Source organism: Lepisosteus platostomus, chromosome 7 (assembly GCF_059453375.1).
Source record: "Lepisosteus platostomus isolate fLepPlt1 chromosome 7, fLepPlt1.hap1, whole genome shotgun sequence".
In the NCBI taxonomy this organism is placed as follows: Eukaryota; Metazoa; Chordata; class Actinopteri; order Semionotiformes; family Lepisosteidae; genus Lepisosteus; species Lepisosteus platostomus.
Window position 1 is genome coordinate 21,523,635 of NC_142617.1, and position 16,563 is coordinate 21,540,197.

General features: G+C 36.5%; 1 protein-coding gene across 10 annotated transcripts in view; it reads left to right on the plus strand.

Annotated features, from left to right (window-relative positions):
* The window catches only part of robo2 (roundabout, axon guidance receptor, homolog 2 (Drosophila)), a 623,900-nt gene that overhangs the window by 577,708 nt on the left and 29,629 nt on the right, over positions 1-16,563 (plus strand). For 9 of the 10 annotated variants that reach the window (XR_015940079.1, XM_088639706.1, XM_088639705.1 and 6 more), the window contains 6 exons: positions 2,528-2,655; positions 3,166-3,447; positions 4,395-4,520; positions 9,354-9,510; positions 12,600-12,860; positions 14,454-14,665. Coding sequence is in view for 9 of the 10 variants with exons in the window: in XM_088639706.1 (XP_088495832.1) it covers positions 2,528-2,655; positions 3,166-3,447; positions 4,395-4,520; positions 9,354-9,510; positions 12,600-12,860; positions 14,454-14,665 (1,166 nt within the window). In the remaining variant the exon portion in view is untranslated. The remainder of the gene's footprint in view (positions 1-2,527; positions 2,656-3,165; positions 3,448-4,394; positions 4,521-9,353; positions 9,511-12,599; positions 12,861-14,453; positions 14,666-16,563) is intronic. The other variant, XM_088639711.1, reaches the window with a different exon arrangement.

A 16,563-nucleotide genomic window follows, 5' to 3' on the forward strand; every position in this document is an offset into this window, starting at 1 on the left:
TTTAAATGCCATTTAATGTGCAAGCTTTTAGTGTGCACGTTATTTGAAAAAGCCATAGAGTGCCATAAACTCTTATGATTTATGAAGCTTTTTATTTTTTTCACTTTGTTGTTAGTTTGTTTTATGTTTTCCCTTCAGGCATCTTATTTTTGTTTGAATTTATTTTCAAAGATGAGGGAAGAAAAGCCTTTAGATTATGCTTTTCTGGGAGCAGAATATTTAGAATAATGATTGATAACTTGAATGCTTTTGGAAAAGGTCTACATACAATTCTTTCATCTGAAAATAGGGGAAATTACCTAATGGATTAGACAAATTAAGTTTGGGTTTGGTCACATATTTTTTGTTCTTCTCCTGGTTTTGTTCATAATGATCATGAAAAAGCTATGCAGTAACAGCAATATTCTTTGGAAAACCTTGTATTAAACCCATTAATTAAGATTTTAAAATGTATTTCTGCCTTTCATAGCTTGGTGTCTGTGCCATTATGACAGTATTAGAATGCTGCAGATTTGACAAAAATGTACTCCGTTAATTTGGAAAGGGTAAAGGTTTATTCCATGCTGAAAAGAAAACAAAAGAGACAAAATGTTTAGGCTGTGGGAGCTTCTTCGGGGTGACACCCAAAGCCAAAACTTGTCTCTTTTCTTTTATTTTCAACATGGAATATGCATGCTGACGCAGATACCTACTTGAACTTCTTCAACCCACTGTTAATTTAGTTCTTGAATTGACCAGGGAAGGAAGTAACATCAGTTAGTTTTTTTCAGTGTTTAAAACATGTTTACATTACTGGTCATCAACCAAGACAATAGTGTGTTGTTTCATGCAACATGAAGAACAAGAACTGTTCATCATTGCCTCCTTTTACAGGAGCAAAAGATACATGTTGGATTTTTATTGCCTATCTCATAGCACCAATTTAATACTCGTACCCAATATTCTTCAATGTAATTATCCTTCTAAGAACATTTTCAAAGGTAGAAACAAGGGTGATCTGTCCATTACATGACATACATAAAATCAGCTCTCTACTAATAGCCCTGGTGGGTAAAAGCTGTTTAGCAAAGTCGTTTCTTCGGTTCGGGTGCAGTTTATGTTCAGTCAATGTACAGTACACAGACTGTCATCACCATGGCAGCCTGGAAGCTGACAGGTGCTTATTTAGGATTCAGAGTTGCGCGATATTAGCCTATAGGAGTGGAAGTGGCTGATACAGAGCCATCAGTTTGACTGATTCTTCCCCTGTGGTGCCATTTTATCATTCAAATCCTAGTTGGGGGCTCTTAGCTTGTCTGTCCTATTTCAGTCAAAAATAGTTCATCTGGATTTCAGCTAAATTGCTTCTCATTTGAATCCATGGATTATAAGGCAATTTGTAATGTGCCTATTACTTTTGAATATCTCTAGACTCTGGAATCCTCTAATCCTTTTGAGTGCAGATTAGGGAATTCTGACCACCTGTATTTTTGTAATTGGCAAGATACCTAGTAAATCCCAAATGGGATGTAGAGTGGATAATCATAAAGGCATACAACCAGAAAGATTATGAGAGAGAGACAGAATCCCACAGAATAGAGGAACGGTAAATTATTTTAAGCATATAATTGCAATATACAACAGCCATGGTAAAAGTTCAGTGAAATACCAGGTCCAAATCCAGTCATCTACAGGAAAGAATAATTTTCTTTTAGCTCCAAATTACCCTTAACATTTTACGAGTTTACTTTCCATTATCAAATTGTGACTTTTTACTGAAAAGACCAACTGTATGTCATGTTTGTTGTGTGTGGAAATTCACTTCCATTCATATAGACTGTGCTAAGTGAATAAATTGTTAATAATTCCAGACGAAAGCCAATTTGTTTTTTTTATTAGTTTGAACATCTATATGTAAAAAAATGTTCAGTATTCATTTGTGTTAGGTGTACTTTATTTTTTTTAAATAAATAATACAACTTGTAATTGAGTAGAAACTATTCTCTTATAAGAGAATGTTAAACATGAGTAACAAAAGAGTTTCATTATAAACATCTGCTGTGCCAGTAATTATAGGAGTGATAGTAAAATATCTTTAATTTTGTGAAACCAGTCATCCAGTTTAAACTCCTAATGGCCAATTTCATGGATTCCTTCTCCCATGGGTTAGACCCAACACCTGTTAAGATCCACAGCATTGTATAATTCCCTCCTGCTCCCACAGGTTTGGGGATTAATAAGTATCAATTTACCAAAGAGCCTTCAGATGGGGTTGTTCTAGGTTTCTGATGTTCACTATGGGAAATGCTCGAATGCATCTTACCTTCCTGTATCCCAGGTGAATGCTAATAAGGCATGATACTGTATGTTTTATGAAAATAGAAGCTATGGTATTGGGCAGTAGCATGAGCCAGTGTGTGTGTTCTTTAGCCTGGAGGAATTACAGCATTGTGAATCTCCAGGGATCAGTGAACATTCCCATTCTTGGCTAGAAAAAGCAGAAAATGTCATTAGTCAATCATTAAAAAAATATATTCTCCTGTTGTAGCCGTCCAGGTCTAGTCAATGCAAGTGATCCCAGCTACCCCTGGCTAGCAGACTCTTGGCCTGCGACGAGCCTTCCAGTCAACAGTGGCACCAGTGGACCAAATGATCTTGGAAACTTTGGCCGTGGAGGTAAAGGATAACAGCATCTTCTTGTCTAATGACATTTAATGATATTTCTGAATTCAGGGGAAACGATATTTCATAAGCACATTTTAATTTCTTCATAGATTAGTATGTACACATTATATAAATTTATATAAATGTAAATTCAGTCCCTTTGTATCTATAATCACTGGGATGTTGGTTCTAATAACTTTCTATATCATTTGGAGAATAAAAAGAAAACTTATTGTTTTGCATAACATTCTGATCGTCATTCTTTGCAGTCACATATACAGAGAGATGAAATAAAAAATGGTATAATGCAGTCAGACGTGAAGGACAGGCACACGTCCCGTCACAGATGCTGATAGCTAAGCGAAGGCTGTACATCATTTTCCCTCCATTGGTTCATGGACCTTGTCTCAGCTGAAATGCACACAAGCAGACTGACACATTTATTTTTCATCTGAAAAGCCTCGATAGTCCGAGTGGCCTCCGCATCACTGCTTTGCCTCTTCCTCCTTGTTCTATTCACAGATGTGCTGCCTTCAGTGCCAGGCCAGGGAGACAAAACAGGAACCATGCTCTCTGATGGCGCCATCTACAGCAGCATAGACTTCACCACCAAGGCCAGCTACAACAGCCCCAGTCAGATTTCACAGGCCACCCCTTATGCCACCACACAGATCCTTCACTCCAACAGCATCCATGAACTGGCTGTAGACCTGCCTGACCCCCAGTGGAAAGCTTCTATCCAGGCCAAACAGGAACTCACAGGACTGGGCTACTCACTGCCTGATAAAAACTCCTGCAACAACAGTAAGTGAATCTTAACCCATCCTGCCACCGCAGAGGGTTAATTTGAGCACATTTATCACTAAAGCATGCTAATGATGTGGTAATGTGACATGGGCCTAAACCTTTCACCTGCTAACCTTTCATCAGGTAGAACAACACACACATCAGATCCTGTCAAGTCCAGATTTATTAGAAGCATAGTACATTACAGTAGACCTTGTCTAATGTGTTTTCTGAAGTGTGCTGTGAGTGGATCCTTTGCTTTTGCGTGATGAAACTCTTGGAATGAAAAGTGTGGTTTCACATCCAGTGACAGTGCCAGCAGATTTACATTCACCCTTGCAGTGTCTTTGGAAGAAATCTGTAGATTTAAGTACTTTATTGCTGTTACTGTTTTGCAAAAAGCAAGACAGCAGTTCAATTAGACAACATTTGAAGGCAAACAAAGAAAACAAGCTTTAGTATGCAAATTACATTAAGCTATTGCTTTGTTTTATTCATAATTGAACTTAAAATGATTTATTTTTTGAGTTGAATGTATATTAAATTTATTTTTTTTAAGATATTTTAAAAGCTTTTGGGCACTCAAAACTTTTATTTAAATTGAAAACTCACAATTTTCTTTCTAGCTTTCTAGCTTCCCCTAATGTACTGTCAGTATAAAATTAGATCAGCTTTGCACAAAGCAAACTGTAATATTGCATTTTTTCTTTAATTAATTTCATTAGAAACCCTAAGATGTGTCCAAAACATATTGTGTTTCTTATTTTAAATTGTATATACTGTATATGTAGCATGTACATATTTTTATCTAAAGGATTTAGGTGACAAGGTTTGGGTTCCCAGAAAAGAAGGCATGATTTCCACAGCTCTGGTTCTGCTTTAAAAGCTAACTGCATGGACTGCATGTGCTTGTGCTTTGAGCTAATCACCTGACACCACTGTGATTTTTGCCCTCTAACCCTTAGCACTACTTTTCATTCCTGACTATCGATTGGCCGAAGGATTGTCTAATAGAATGCCACACAACCAATCACAAGATTTCAGCACCACCAGCTCTCACAACAGCTCAGAAAGGAGCAGCAGTCTCTCAGGTTGGTTTCACGGTTTGAAAACTCAAGTCCTTCTGCTTTCTACTTACCTTTTATTAGCAGTATGCAGCCAGCTTGAACTTTTTTATTTTTATTGACGTACTTACTGTTGCATGCTCCATCACACTAATAACCTCTACATCAACTGGGAATCAGTATTAATGACCCCTCCCTCAAACTGCTTTGCTCTAACATTTTAATGCCTCTCAAAAAGTTTTTTTGTCCACAGGTATGAAGAAGAGCACCAACAGCAATATTTCTTCTGACAAGTTTTACATTTTGTTTTCCCTTGTTGTGCATAATATTGAACAACACAGTTAAATGTTTTTTTAACTTAAACTAGCACTTCTTTACCCTATAAAACATTATAAATATTGTCTTTTGTTTGGATTTATCATTATTACATTAGGACATTGTGCTGTAGGATTTCCTGTCTTTGAGATGAAACCTTAAACTGCTTAGTTATTGAAAACTCATGGTAATTTTTGAAAGAACAGAAATGTTAAACCCAGTCTTCTGTCCAAATTTAACTCAAGACTTGCACATTCTGGCTTACATGATGTTCTCCCTTAATTCAAGTGGTGAAGCATTGTCTCACTTTTCTGTATAGTCGGTCTGCTGGCACATAATGGCTGCAGAATGACAAGGGTGCTGCACTTAAGTGATGAAAACATTCCAATGTATAAAGAACTTTGGAATTCTTTGGAATGAAAAGTGCTATATAAATGCAAAGAATTATTCAGTTATTGAAGTTCACAAATGTGTTGGTGGATAGATAGAGTAATTGCCCTTTGGTAAAGGTGGCAATTCAGGAGCCATTTATTTCAATTTCATAGAAAAATAATGTGCAAAGACAGAAATCATAAATCACGGGATATGCACAGACCATTCATATTCCTCATCTCTTTTCCTATTAAATTTATGAAATTGTATTGTTTCTGGGGGTTGTCCAAGTGTTTACTCCAAAGTTAAAGTAGCCTTAATGTGGAAAATGGGATTCCGTTTTGGCGGGTTTTGTTAGTGGGTTCAGGAATGACACACAGTTTGTGCAAAACTTTAATATAAAAACTCTTTGCCTTTTGAGTCAGTGAGATCATTTCCATTTTATTTCTAATGGTTACTGGCTACAATAAAACCCATGTACTGAGAATTACAATGTCATTTATAGGACACAGGAGCCTCTGTGTAATCTAGTTACAAGCCAGTGCTTTAACTGGTCTTTAATCCAATACATAGGCAGCCATTATGCTCATGAAGCAGATATTATAGCTGATCTAGAGTGGCTATTTAATTTTGGTTCTGCTTCCTTAAGACTTCTTACAGGTTAAAAAGTCACATTGCTGCCTGATTGTGGAAGTAATAGAGGCCCTGATTTCATTAAACTGTGCATTAATCAGGTTCTCTTGCTTGGGGATAGACTCCATTTCAGAAGACAGGCAATCTTCATTGTAGAATAAGCTCCATGCAAAGTGGTGTGGATTTTCCTAACCTGCAGTTAAAAAATGTATCCTAGTGCCATCCATGAGACTTTACAAACATGAAAGCAGAATAATAAGGTCACTCTTATTTACTGCTAATTATGCAGGGAATTGTTTTTGGTATGTACAAAAAAACTTGTGGACAAACATTGATTTCTGCAAAAACTCCAAATGTATTTCAAATAGCACCTGCACGTGCTGTAAATCTCAGCCAACCAAAGCTTGATGACCTTATTATGTGTACCTCTCGTAATACAGTTAATGTAGTGTCTCTGAAAATCACAGATTTTGGTGAGAAAACTGACAGTTGATTCTCCCTTTAAAATGATTTAAACTGAGAACTGAAATTATATATCTTTCTTACATTGTTACTTCCCTTTGCATATTTTAATGATTTATTTACATGAAACGAAGAAACATTTTTACACATGATCTCATCTTCTGTACTCCAAATGGAGTCCACTCCAGAAGAAATTTCAAAATAAGTGTGCTTATAAATGACTGTGTAAACAGATTTTTGAAAGGTAAATAATAATAAAGCTTTCATTGCTTTGAAGGAAAGAAAGAGGTAGCTTAGGTATTTTGGGGCTTTTTGAAACAAAGCATAATAAAAAAAAACATTGTTGTCACTGCAAAGCAACCTAATCCAATAATTGCTGGATTCAGCAAATGTCAAGCACAATAAAAATCTATACTCCTCTCAGTTGAGATACACAGAATAATAGTAATGAGTCTGGGAAAGGGAAAAATAAAAATGTTTTTAGTAATTATATTAAGATTTTGAGGGAAGCTGAATTTACTCACTAAAAGCAGATCCCTTGATGCACCACTGAAAACGTCTCAACTACCAGTGACATGGCAGCTGAAGATACTAAGAAACTAGAATACTCTTCTGTTTAAACCATTTTTTTTGCAAAACCAGATGAAAGGCCAAGTGGTTTAGTGGTCACAGATGATGACAGAAAAGCAATGCATCTTTCCTTAACTTCATTATAGTTGGTGGTTTATAAGTTGGTGTTTCTTCTTTAAGATGTGTCACTGGTTATCCATCATGTCTAAGGCTGTAATGCTTGGAAGGATCTCACAGCTAAGAACAGAAATATAGTCTATTTTAAGATAAATATACACTCACTGGCCATAATATAATGAATGCCCCTGAATAATGTGTTGGTCCAAGTCAGAACATTTTAAACAGCACATTACATTTATTTCACAGAGATCTGAAATATTTGCAGCCTAATTCAATGTTCCTGCCTTCATTGAGGACATAAGGAGTGTAATACCACAAAGGACTGAGTTGCAAATTCTCATGCTTCACATACCAGCCATTCATTGTGAATACATTGGGAGAGTCTATTCATTTTACTTGGAGGTTCCTAATATTTTGACCAATGACAGAACATGGGGATTTCTTCAAGGATTAATTTTTATTGAATCTACTTCACATAGCTGCTCTAACATGTGAGTTGGTATCACTGGAATAGTAAGCTCTAACAGCATTCTTTACCCTTCCCATGCCAGCTGCCATTCAAGATTTTCAAGACGGAAATGAACATTAGGGAAGAGTTATTGCTTCCGACAATGCATAAATTCCAAACAAGTTTAGCAGAACTGTTCAAAGTAGATGGTTCACATATCAAAATTATTTTACTATAAAAAAGTTTCAGGAAAAATATTAATAAACCTCATCTGAAATAAACACAGTTTCAATAGTGAAATGTTAATCAAAGAACATAAGTGCAAGCTAATTTAATTCAATAATTCAAAACACTTATTAATATAAATGTTTGTGAAAAAAATACACAGTCATGTTGTTTTCAAGAAGTGTCTAGATAAGATCATTGGATCAATTAGCTACTAGTAATCAAAAATCCTAAATGGACCAAATGGCCTCCTCTGTTCACAACCTTTCCAGTGATCTCATTTTCTAATGAATATGTAAGGCCTGTCCTGAAGACCCGATATATAGGCACACATTATACTATGAAGCTACTGTCAACTATTATGGCATTTGAAATAATCAAGGATTTTCTTTTACATTGTAAATTATTATTCTATACTTATACATTATCCACCCTTCTATTTTCTAATCACTTTATCCAGTTCAGGGTCGCGAGGGAGCCGAAGCTTCAGCTTGGCATACAAGGTGGGGTACACCCTGAAGTACAATATTGATGTTCTCCCCCCTTCCAGACACTAGAGTTTTTGGTATCAGTCTTTTCATGTATTAGGTAAACATGAGCTACCCAATAGAGAGTTTCAAATTACTTTCCCTCTACACAAGACATCAGGGAAAAAGTTACTTAAAATCCTTCTTAATTTTATATATAGGTTTTGCTCGATAATCAACTTTGGAATTACATTTCTAAAATGTCAGAAAAATAAGAAAATGTGTCACAGTTTGCCTTAATTAAAGGGTTCAATATTAATCTCAATTCCAACTGTAATGTAGTGAGTGCTCTTCTCAAAAATTGCACTCTTAACATTCTTAACAACTTTGTGAGGAGTGAGGAGTTGCTGAAACTGCATGTCTCACCATGAAGAGCTTATCTGGCTGGCCTAGGTCTCGAATATTTTTGTACAGTCTGCCGTAAGCATCAGTTTGTATGGGCATATGAAAGTAATAAGTTTCCTCCTTCTGCACATCCTCCCTGTCTGGTCAGAGCAGCTTTGTTGCAGGAAGTAATGAGTCATGTTCTAACAAAAGGCAAGTGATGTCTTATTTGTGTAGCTGTCTATTGCACTTCTTCTGATTGGCCAAATGGGGTGAATACTACCAAGAGGGAACTGATGACATGTATATGAATATTCCTCCTCCAGCCTCTGCTGCTGGTGGGAGACTTTACATGTTGTAAGCCACAGACCCAGGAGATAAGAATGTAGGGCTGGTGAGTAAGATAAATCTCCATAGCAATGAGACAAAGCCACCAGCTGCAAATATGGAGAGAACAAACAGGAGGTATTAGCCTCTGGCAGCATCAGTTTGTGGTACAATTCTGTTGAAAAAGTGGAACAAAAAGAATGAAAAATGCTCTTGGACAAACCTGTGGTGAAACAAATTATTGTAACAGACTATAAATCTCTAGAGCTCCACAAAACGGTAACATCATTTGTAACACTGAGGTCTAATGTTTGAGAACACACAAACATAGTGAACTAGGAAAAAAATCTGAATTGGTGTTGACATTTTATTTTCTTTTTTATATATAAGGTGGTAAACAACATTTTTAAATAACAAAATATGAGCAAGAGAAGTGAAATAAGTATTCAGCCATTAAGCAAGTGTGTTGGTCACTGTAAATGCCCTAATAAGAGCAACACATTTACCATATATATGCTGTATATATGCTATCTACAGGTGGAAAAGGAGGAAAGAAAAAGAAAAACAAAAGTGGATCCAAACCTCAGAAGACAAATGGATCAAACTGGGCCAATGTTCCCCTGCCGCCTCCACCTGTCCACCCGCTGCCTGGCACAGAGCTTGACCACTACACTGGAGATCAGCAGGAGGGAGGGTAGGCTAGTCTCCTCGCATTGCTGTAGAAATAAGTTGCCCAGTCTGCAACAGTGGCGGACTTGATTAATGCAATTACCAGAAAGAGACAACTGAACCATTCTGCTTCAGGACTTTTGGTTATACCCATTTATTTCTTAATAAAACTTGGTAATTGTTACATTTTGCTATCTTCAAAAATGTGTTTCTGACTTCATCTGCCCTTGATGACCAATGCTTACTATACTCCAAAACCAACATTTAACTTTTTGTTGTGGTTCTACAGATCTGACGGTTCTTTCCTTAAGGATAAGAATTGAATAGTTATACCATTTGGTTAAGTTTCCAGTAGCTGGTTACCTGATTCATTTTGCAAGACCTTTGAAGTTATTATTGCATGTCATATAAAGGCCAAGGCACTAGTTGTGTTCAATTCAAACTAAGGTCCCAAAGCTCTCACTGTGTATTTAGCTGGATTTCACCAAGTGATAATATACTGTATTCTGGAGCAGTAAAAATGATGAGTGGCTAGATCACAGTAAAAATACAATATGATTAGTGTCTTTTAATCAAACATATTTTGAACAGTGAATATTTTGAACATTTTGAATTAATTATATATTTTAAAGAATAAATACATTTTTCAAATGTTATGATTCCATATGATCTGAGTACTGTAACAAGTCACACTGATTGCACTGATTGTACTGTTAAGTTTTGTACTAAAGCAATAGAAGGTGACTTTTTCCCATTTTTTGTACTGGGTGGTGGAGAATTACTGTAAATGCTCCTGTTCAAAAGCAATAATGGACTGATTAAAATATCTGAAGGCGGACTGTTATTGGCTTTTATCATGACTTAAAGCAGAGAAACTGTCCCTTATAAGACACCAACTCCAATATATGTGATTTGCATATGATGAAGAATACAAAACAAAAATATAGGTAATTTATTATTTTCAAGGAAAGGTTGTAATGAATCATGATTTTCCTTCTAGCAGATTACAGTACATGACAATGTTAGGAGAACTCCTTCAAGTACACTTTAGTATCCATTGTCTAATGAATTTTTGAAACACTAAGATTCCATAACATGGTCAGGATGTCTTCAATGAGCTAGTTATATTGTACAGTATTTCATGTGCCTGACCCACCGAGCAGCTAGGCCTCATGTTGGACTAAACAAAAAACACAGATTAACCAAATGATACTAGTATCATTTTCCTGATGGATAAATATGAACTGTTAAGACTGTTAAGGGAAATTAATTGTGAATTTCCTCTTATAGTCAGTTTAATAGTTACTGACTGTACCAGCATGAAAGAGGTTAAGACAATTTCACAAACTTGTCTAAACTTGCGACTCCATTTCTTTGCCCACGACAATCCCAAACAGCAGATTGACTGTGTCAGAATACTATCACAGCTCAAACAGATAATGCATACTGTATGTGGCTGCTGTTGAGTGGAAGGTCAAGAAACTCCTGATGAATTCAAATTTTCATCCTAGGTCCCATTTCATACATCAGCCCTGCCACCCAGTTGCATTTTTCTAGTGATGAAGCCACAGCTAAAGAAAATAAACCTTTATTGTATGTGTAACAGCTGTTATACATATAACAAATTTAGTAAGTACATTGCAGCATTAGTAATATCTTAGCTTCTTGTTTGTAGATAGACATTGTTACCTCTTATTATATATTGGCCAAATATACAAAGCTTGGGTAAAGTCTTCACCGTCTGTGATTCTGAATATTACACATTTCAAACTTATATTTAAATCAAGTATTATTATAATATTTGTGATGCCGTGTTGGGAGGTGCACAGTAGAGGCACAGGTTCAAGGTGAGCCCGCGAGCAGAGACACACCACACAGTATCATGGCTTGATTTATCCTGGCTCCCGTTACTCAGATATAGCACCTTATTTTTTCGGGTGTGTGACATCACTTAGCCCTCCTACAATGGCAAGTGACAGATTCAGCTTGTCAGGGGCAGAGGGGTGACCCAGTATAGGTTGTGCATGAACTCTGCTCCTTGTTCTCCACTCTGTTTGTCTATGATGATCAGCTCTACATTCTGTTCCAGTGATTGCTGGTTTCCTGTCACCAGTTTGTGATCTGCACGCTGCCATCTTAGGCATGGGGATGCCTTGAAAAAGTAAAGCCATACCTTGCAACGCACATCCCTACACGGGGTGTCACAGATTATAATGATAGAATATATATTCAGTATACTGTATGCAGTATAGCTACACCAATTCAATTAATAATTCTGTGCAATACACAGTTATCTTACCCTACATCATGCGTCGGGTGCTTTTTCTTGTGCTCTGTGATGCTGTGAAATACCACTTTTGGTAATTGTATCAAAATATTAACTCAATGAGAGATTTCCTAACATGTGTAAAGCTTTTAGCAACCAGTGTAATGGTCTTTTTGGATGAATAAGATGGTCCTGTATAAGATGTATGAAAACACCAGCATTTGCTCTGCAGGAGGTTATCATTCTTGGTGCCATTTAGATGTCAGAACAGAACTAGAGTATTTTCTTTTTGATACAGATTTCATATTTTTCACTTTTTCCCTGAAAACTATAAGAATGAATGTGAAACTCTCAGGCTGTATTCTGCACAAACATCAAATATTAAATAAGCAGCTAACACCTACTGTAGGTTAATTTGGAACATATATTGTGAGGGCAAATTACATCTTTCCCTTGAATTTAATTAATTTAATGATTTTAATTTAATGTGGCTTTCATCCACATAATTTTTTATCTGGATAAACATCTTGCTTAATAAGGTCTCTAGTAAACGGATTTTCTTATGTCTTGTAAATTTGAACTCAGGACTGGCAGTTTGAGATTAAACCTGATTATGCATATGATGTCTGAACTGTACCTGAAGGCATTTTTGGATGATTTTTGTTCTCACAATCGTAATTTTACGTATGTTAATCCAGTTTCATTCAGTTTTCACAGTTCTGCTTCACCTCCTTTTTTAAATTGAGCTATGTGTAATTGTCAGAAGCCAGAGGTAAAAAAAAGGTTTACCTTCCTTAGTGGTAGACCTATAGGTCTTTTATCCTTATAAACTGCCGGCCCTCCTGCAGGTATGAGAGTGACGGCTGGGGACCCCCACTCCCAGTCCAGACTTACCTTCATCAGGGGTTGGAAGATGAGCTGGAGGAGGAAGACGAGCGGGTGCCCACTCCACCCATCCGGGGAGTGGCTTCCTCCCCTGCAGTGTCCTTCGGTCAGCAGTCCAGCGCTACACTCACGCCTTCCCCACGGGATGAGATGCAGCCCATGCTTCAGGCTCACCTGGATGAGCTGACCCGGGCCTACCAGTTTGACATTGCCAAACAAACCTGGTGAGAAAAGGCAACTTCAGGCATAGCGGAACCACTTTACCATGTATCAACGCAAACATTTTTCTGTCTGTGGTTCAAGGCAATATAAGCATGTATTTCGTAGGTCATATTTTAGATGAATGAAAACGAAAAGAATTATATGCAGTAGAAAAATTTGTGACATACAAATTCACTGTTCCAAAGTGGTAAATATGGTGAAAACAGTTAAATTGTTAAAATCCTTTGAGTTTCCTTTAAAGCACATTCCTTCACATTATTTCCTCCACATTTATATATTATGATTGAAAATTCTTTAAACAAAAAATGCATAATGGGGGTGATATTAGACTGTTTATTAATAAAACCAATAAATGTGTTGCATTTTTAATTTCTCTGAGTATATATTTCCTTTATTAATTGCACACTCCTGCATGGAGCTTCAAAGTGGACCCCTTCTTTACTCTTGTGTTTCAGCAAGAAATGCACATCTCTTATTAAAGTATTAACAAGCGACAGAAAGGTTGTCATGTCTTAATAGAAAATGCCATGTTCAAGGATAATGACTATGCTGGGCTAATCATGATTTTGACATTTGAAAAGACCTTGTAAATGTGACAGATTCCCACTTTGCCAAATATGACATGCAAACAGAGACTTGAACGTGCTGTCGCTCTTTGCCCTGCAAGGTGCTAGATGGATGACAGATGTATGAAAAACAGTCTCAAAACAGACTGTTGGTCTACCAAGGGCATGTTCTCCTTCTGACAAAACACAAAGCCATTATGTGGTCCTAAGACAAAATCATTACAATTCTGTAATTTTGTGTTGAAATGAATGAGAATTGTATTTTAGAAATGTTTCACTTGCTTTATTGCCTTTGGAATTGCACAGATAGAAAAACACCATGGCAATGTTATTTAATATATTTAATAAATATATTAAAAGTGATATTTTACAGTAGGTCAGCATAGTGGTACAGCTTGCTGTCTCACTGAGTTTGTTTCTGAACTTGGGCATCTTCTATGGGGTGTATGTGTCCCACCTCAATAAATATGCTGGCTAGGTTTATGGCAATTTGTATGCTATGTGTGTATGGATCCTGCCTTTGACTGGCAACCTATCCAGAGTCTTCTCCCAAATTGTTCCTTGTGGTGCCAGGTGAGGCTCCAGCTCTATAGGATGAAACGACAGTGAATAATGGATGGATTATATTTTTACCTATAGTCATGGGCTGAACCGTGGGAAATTGTTCTAATATAATGAAACAGTATATACTGCAAATACATTATAGAAATTAAAATGATTTTATTTATTGTAAAATATTGTATAGTTATATTGTATAACTATACTTTTTACTGCATTAACATCAGATTTATTCATAGTACATTTTCAACTGTGCATAACCTCACTATGCTTGCTGGACACAGTTACTGAACAATTTACACAAACCAACAATTTCTGTCACTCACAATTCTTGTTGAATCAAAGCAAGAATGAAATAAATACCAACACAATTCTTAAATATAAAACCTGTAAAACTTTGTTAATTTTTTTCTGGTTATTTCCTTAAACTTCCCTTATGGCTGTCATGCTTATTTATTTTCTTTCTATCAGGCACATGCAGGGCAGTAACCACCCACCCCAAGCCCCTGCCCCTCCTGTGGGGTATATCTCTAGTACTCTGGTCTCAGATCTTGAGACTGACATTCCAGATGAGGAAGACGATGATGAAGAAGAGGACGAAGCTTATGAAATGGCACGGCCACTCAGAGGTATAGAGCACACCCCTGGCTCCAGCATGGACAATCTGGACAGCTCAGTGACAGGTGAGTAAATGCTCTTGTTAGTCACCTTGTTTAATAGAGATTTGTGCTCTCTTTTTGTTTTATTGCTTTTTTTTTCAGGCATTGAAATGTTTATGTTGCACAATATATACAGAAGCATACAGAGGAAAGCTGACAATCTTGTTCCTATTTATGTAAAATGTTGTTAAACGTGCTTTATTTCTCCTGAAACATTTTGACAAGCATTTATGAAGTCCATGGACCTGAAAATATATTCACTTGAAACTGACACTTTTGGCTTCATTTTTTGGCTTCATCAGTTTAGGCTGCTCAGAAGAATGATAATAAGAAAAGATAAGAAACATTCATGCATTTTAAGAAGGTTGAAATTTAAAGGAAAGGTTAGCATGCTTCAGCTTACAGAGAATACCAGATGCTGAGGTGAAAGTTAGTTTACAATAATAGTTGTAAAATATAATAGTGAAATATATATATGAAGCATATTTCATTATGGATTCAGGTCATGGGAGGTAGTTTCTACTTTTATTTTTAAAACACGTTCACAGCAGTAAAGAAGGAATGATTTTCAGAATTTTGGTACTATTACAGCAGAAAGATAAAACATAAAATTATCCTTCCCTGTATCATAGTCTGTGAAGGCACTGTAGGTAAGAGCTAGATTATTCTTGCATCCTGATACAATCCACACTTCTTCAGAAATTCCAAGCAGTTTAATCTGCCAACCCCCAATCCTTCACAGAAGCCTCTTTTTGGTGGAAAGAAAAAAAAAACAGCCTTCCTGCATTTTTTGCTTGAAGTAGCCCAGTTTTCAAAAGCAATGGAAATCTAGAGTTATTATACTTGATGGAACTGACATCTTGTCATGTTTGTGGTGTAATCGCCTCCTAATGAATAGGAGAGAAAGGAAACTGAACAGCCTCCAGACTCTTAAAAATGGGGAAAAAATGTTCTGCAAGGCAGCACTTTTGAATAGTGATGAAGAGGAGAATGGAAGAGATTAAAAATCTTGCCATTTATACTCAGAGGAAAACAAATTTAGGGAGCTGTCATTTAGTCTATATATCAGGAAACTCCAGTACACTGTGAACATTTGGCGGTGTTTCAAGGTCTGTACTTTTCTGTTCTTTCATTAAATACATGATATAGACTCAAATGTATTTCCAAACACTGTTCATATGCTGTAGTTTAAGAATGTATGCACAGCTTTTCGTCAAGGTGAGGTTTGCCAATCATAACCCCACCAATTACCTTCAATCAAGCTCACCTGTTAGCAAGCAACCTTTCAAGGAGCACTTTGATTGAGTTGAACAGATGGTACTTATTGGAGGTGGTGTGGTGATGTCACTCTGCAGGTGTCTCTTAGGAGCATTTCAGATGTTCTGTACCAGTGGACCTGAGTGGGGGGGGGTTCTGTGATTACAGATAATATCCTAATAAAGAACAAGTAAAGGTTTACATGCTGAAAAGTGAAGAAAAGAAACACAACGTTCCTTTGCAGTCTACATATGCTGACGTAGCCACCAACTTGAACTACTAATATCCTAATATACATATATTAGTGGCACAAAAGTATACAGTTTTAAACCTAATTTTTAAAGTGATAAAATATAACTAACTATTCTATTGCTTCTGTTATTAGCAGACTCAATGTGTTTCTTTTACTTGATTTCTTGGAAGTGATTACTAGTCCACTTTACCTGGGGCTGCCAGCATTCCATATTTATTGCCTATCCAATTTAACTTTAAATACAGTATCTCTTTCCTTCAATACGAATGGATTTAACAGCCTGATCAGCTTTAAAAACAGTTTTTTCTCTCTGAAAAAACACGGCACTGACTGACAAGATCATTGCTCTATTGCTTCTGATCACATGATTGCAATCAAATTGTGCTTCTTTAATGCTAATGCAAAATTAATC